Below are 1,599 nucleotides of genomic sequence, written 5' to 3'. Positions count from 1 at the left end.
GGTTTCTCCAGAAATTAAATACCTGGATCTACCAGTTATTTCTAATTGCTGAATATAAATTCTCATTAATATATAAACATAATTTACCCTATGATTCTGCTAACCTTCATTTGTCAATTAGAACCCCCTCCCCCTTTATCTCTCTCTCTCTCTCTCTCTCTCTCTCTCTCTCTCTCTCTCTCTCTCTCTCTCTCTCTCTCTCTCTCTCTCTCTCTCTCTCTCTCTCTAACTGAGAGTCGTTGTATGTAATACTGCATCTTGCCATTTCTTTATATATTTATATATATTTCTGTCACAGGGTTTCCCCGAGTCATAACCGAGAGGAAAACAAACCACAGCGGAAAAAAACATTGACACTTAGTTTTGTGTTGATTTATATATTGTTTGTTTTCAGGTGTTCTTGATGCCAAATATGCATATTGCGCTACACAGACCGTTTCCAAAAATATCCATTAAGGTGAAACCCAAGGAATGCAATGTAAGACTTTTTCAGAATTTATAATTATGCGTTACATTTCATGTGAAATATATACTTTTTCATATAGTTATAAATCCAACCATTCGTATCGAAATTCTCGTTGGAATGTCTCGCATTCTCCCTTCTCACAAGCACAGCATTCCACGTCCAGCACCTTGATCCTCTGCCAAATTACATTCCAGGCCACCAAGCTTAAAACCTTCCCCTGGAGCAAGCTGGATGCGAAGTTGCAGGAAGACGGAAGTTTGAATGCCTCGGCTGCTACCATAGGATACCCGTGCAATGTTGAGAGGTTCTGGAAATACAGGGATACGTGGAAGAAGGAATTCGCCTTCTCTGATACCATCCGTCAGAAGAACCGCCAGAGAATGAAGAAGGTACTCGAGCAGTGGCGCAGCAGGCAGGGCAACGTGACGAGAGAAGGAGGGAAAGAAGCCAATCCCGTGGTGGTCGGAGTCCATGTTCGAAGGGACGGATTACATCAAGTATCTCGCGATGAAGACCGGTGGCGGAGCTCCTCCGGGCCTCAAGTACTACAGAAACGCTTTCGAATACTACAGGAAGAAGTAGGTTTGCCTCGTGTTCTGTGATGCAGCTATAGGCAATGTGTTCCATCAGTTCGTAAACAAAGGTAAAAAGAAACATGGCATTGGTGAGCTATGTACATAAAGATTTCTCGATTCCATCTAAATTTGGCAGTTTCGGATAACTCGTAAAACTCGGCAGTTCTTATTCGTTTTAGCAATTTACAGTAAAAGAATCTAGGAAACGATACGCGCAAATATGTTTGATATATATAACTATGTTCTCATATCACTTAATGTTTTTATTTTCATCAACAATGCACATATGATTGCAATACCCTTCATCATAAACTCTCTTTCATACAGACAACACCCTCCTCCCCTACATCCCCAAAGCTGATCATCTCCCACTCCTCTCCCACCACAGCATGCCCAGCGCTGACCCCCCTGCATGTCCAAAGCTGATCACCTATCCCCCTCCCCCAGGTTCGGTCTCGGGGCGCCTTCGTCGTATCCAGTGACGACCGCGCCTGGTGTCGCGCGCACTTGGAGAAGGCACATCGTGATGTCGTTGTGTCACCTATGGGTACCTTCGAG

General features: G+C 43.7%; 1 protein-coding gene across 1 annotated transcript; it reads left to right on the top strand.

Annotated features, from left to right (window-relative positions):
• The first annotated feature begins 301 nt into the window (after positions 1-301).
• On the top strand, positions 302-1,087 carry LOC119570148. Its single transcript, XM_037918007.1, has 2 exons — positions 302-478; positions 661-1,087. The coding sequence occupies exons 1-2, from the start codon at positions 404-406 to the stop codon at positions 1,066-1,068; spliced, it is 483 nt and encodes a 160-aa protein (XP_037773935.1). The 5' UTR covers positions 302-403; the 3' UTR covers positions 1,069-1,087.
• The last annotated feature ends 512 nt before the right edge of the window (positions 1,088-1,599 follow it).

The sequence above is a fragment of the Penaeus monodon genome, unplaced genomic scaffold (assembly GCF_015228065.2).
Source record: "Penaeus monodon isolate SGIC_2016 unplaced genomic scaffold, NSTDA_Pmon_1 PmonScaffold_22497, whole genome shotgun sequence".
Lineage (NCBI taxonomy): Eukaryota > Metazoa > Arthropoda > Malacostraca > Decapoda > Penaeidae > Penaeus > Penaeus monodon.
This window is presented reverse-complemented; position numbering and strand designations above follow the sequence as displayed.

Bases quoted from the DNA above. Each gene is read 5' to 3' on its own strand.
- LOC119570148 (XM_037918007.1), top strand. From the start codon at position 404: ATGCCAAATATGCATATTGCGCTACACAGACCGTTTCCAAAAATATCC. The intron at 479-660 runs GTAAGACTTTTT...ATTACATTCCAG, and splicing joins TGAAACCCAAGGAATGCAAT to GCCACCAAGCTTAAAACCTT.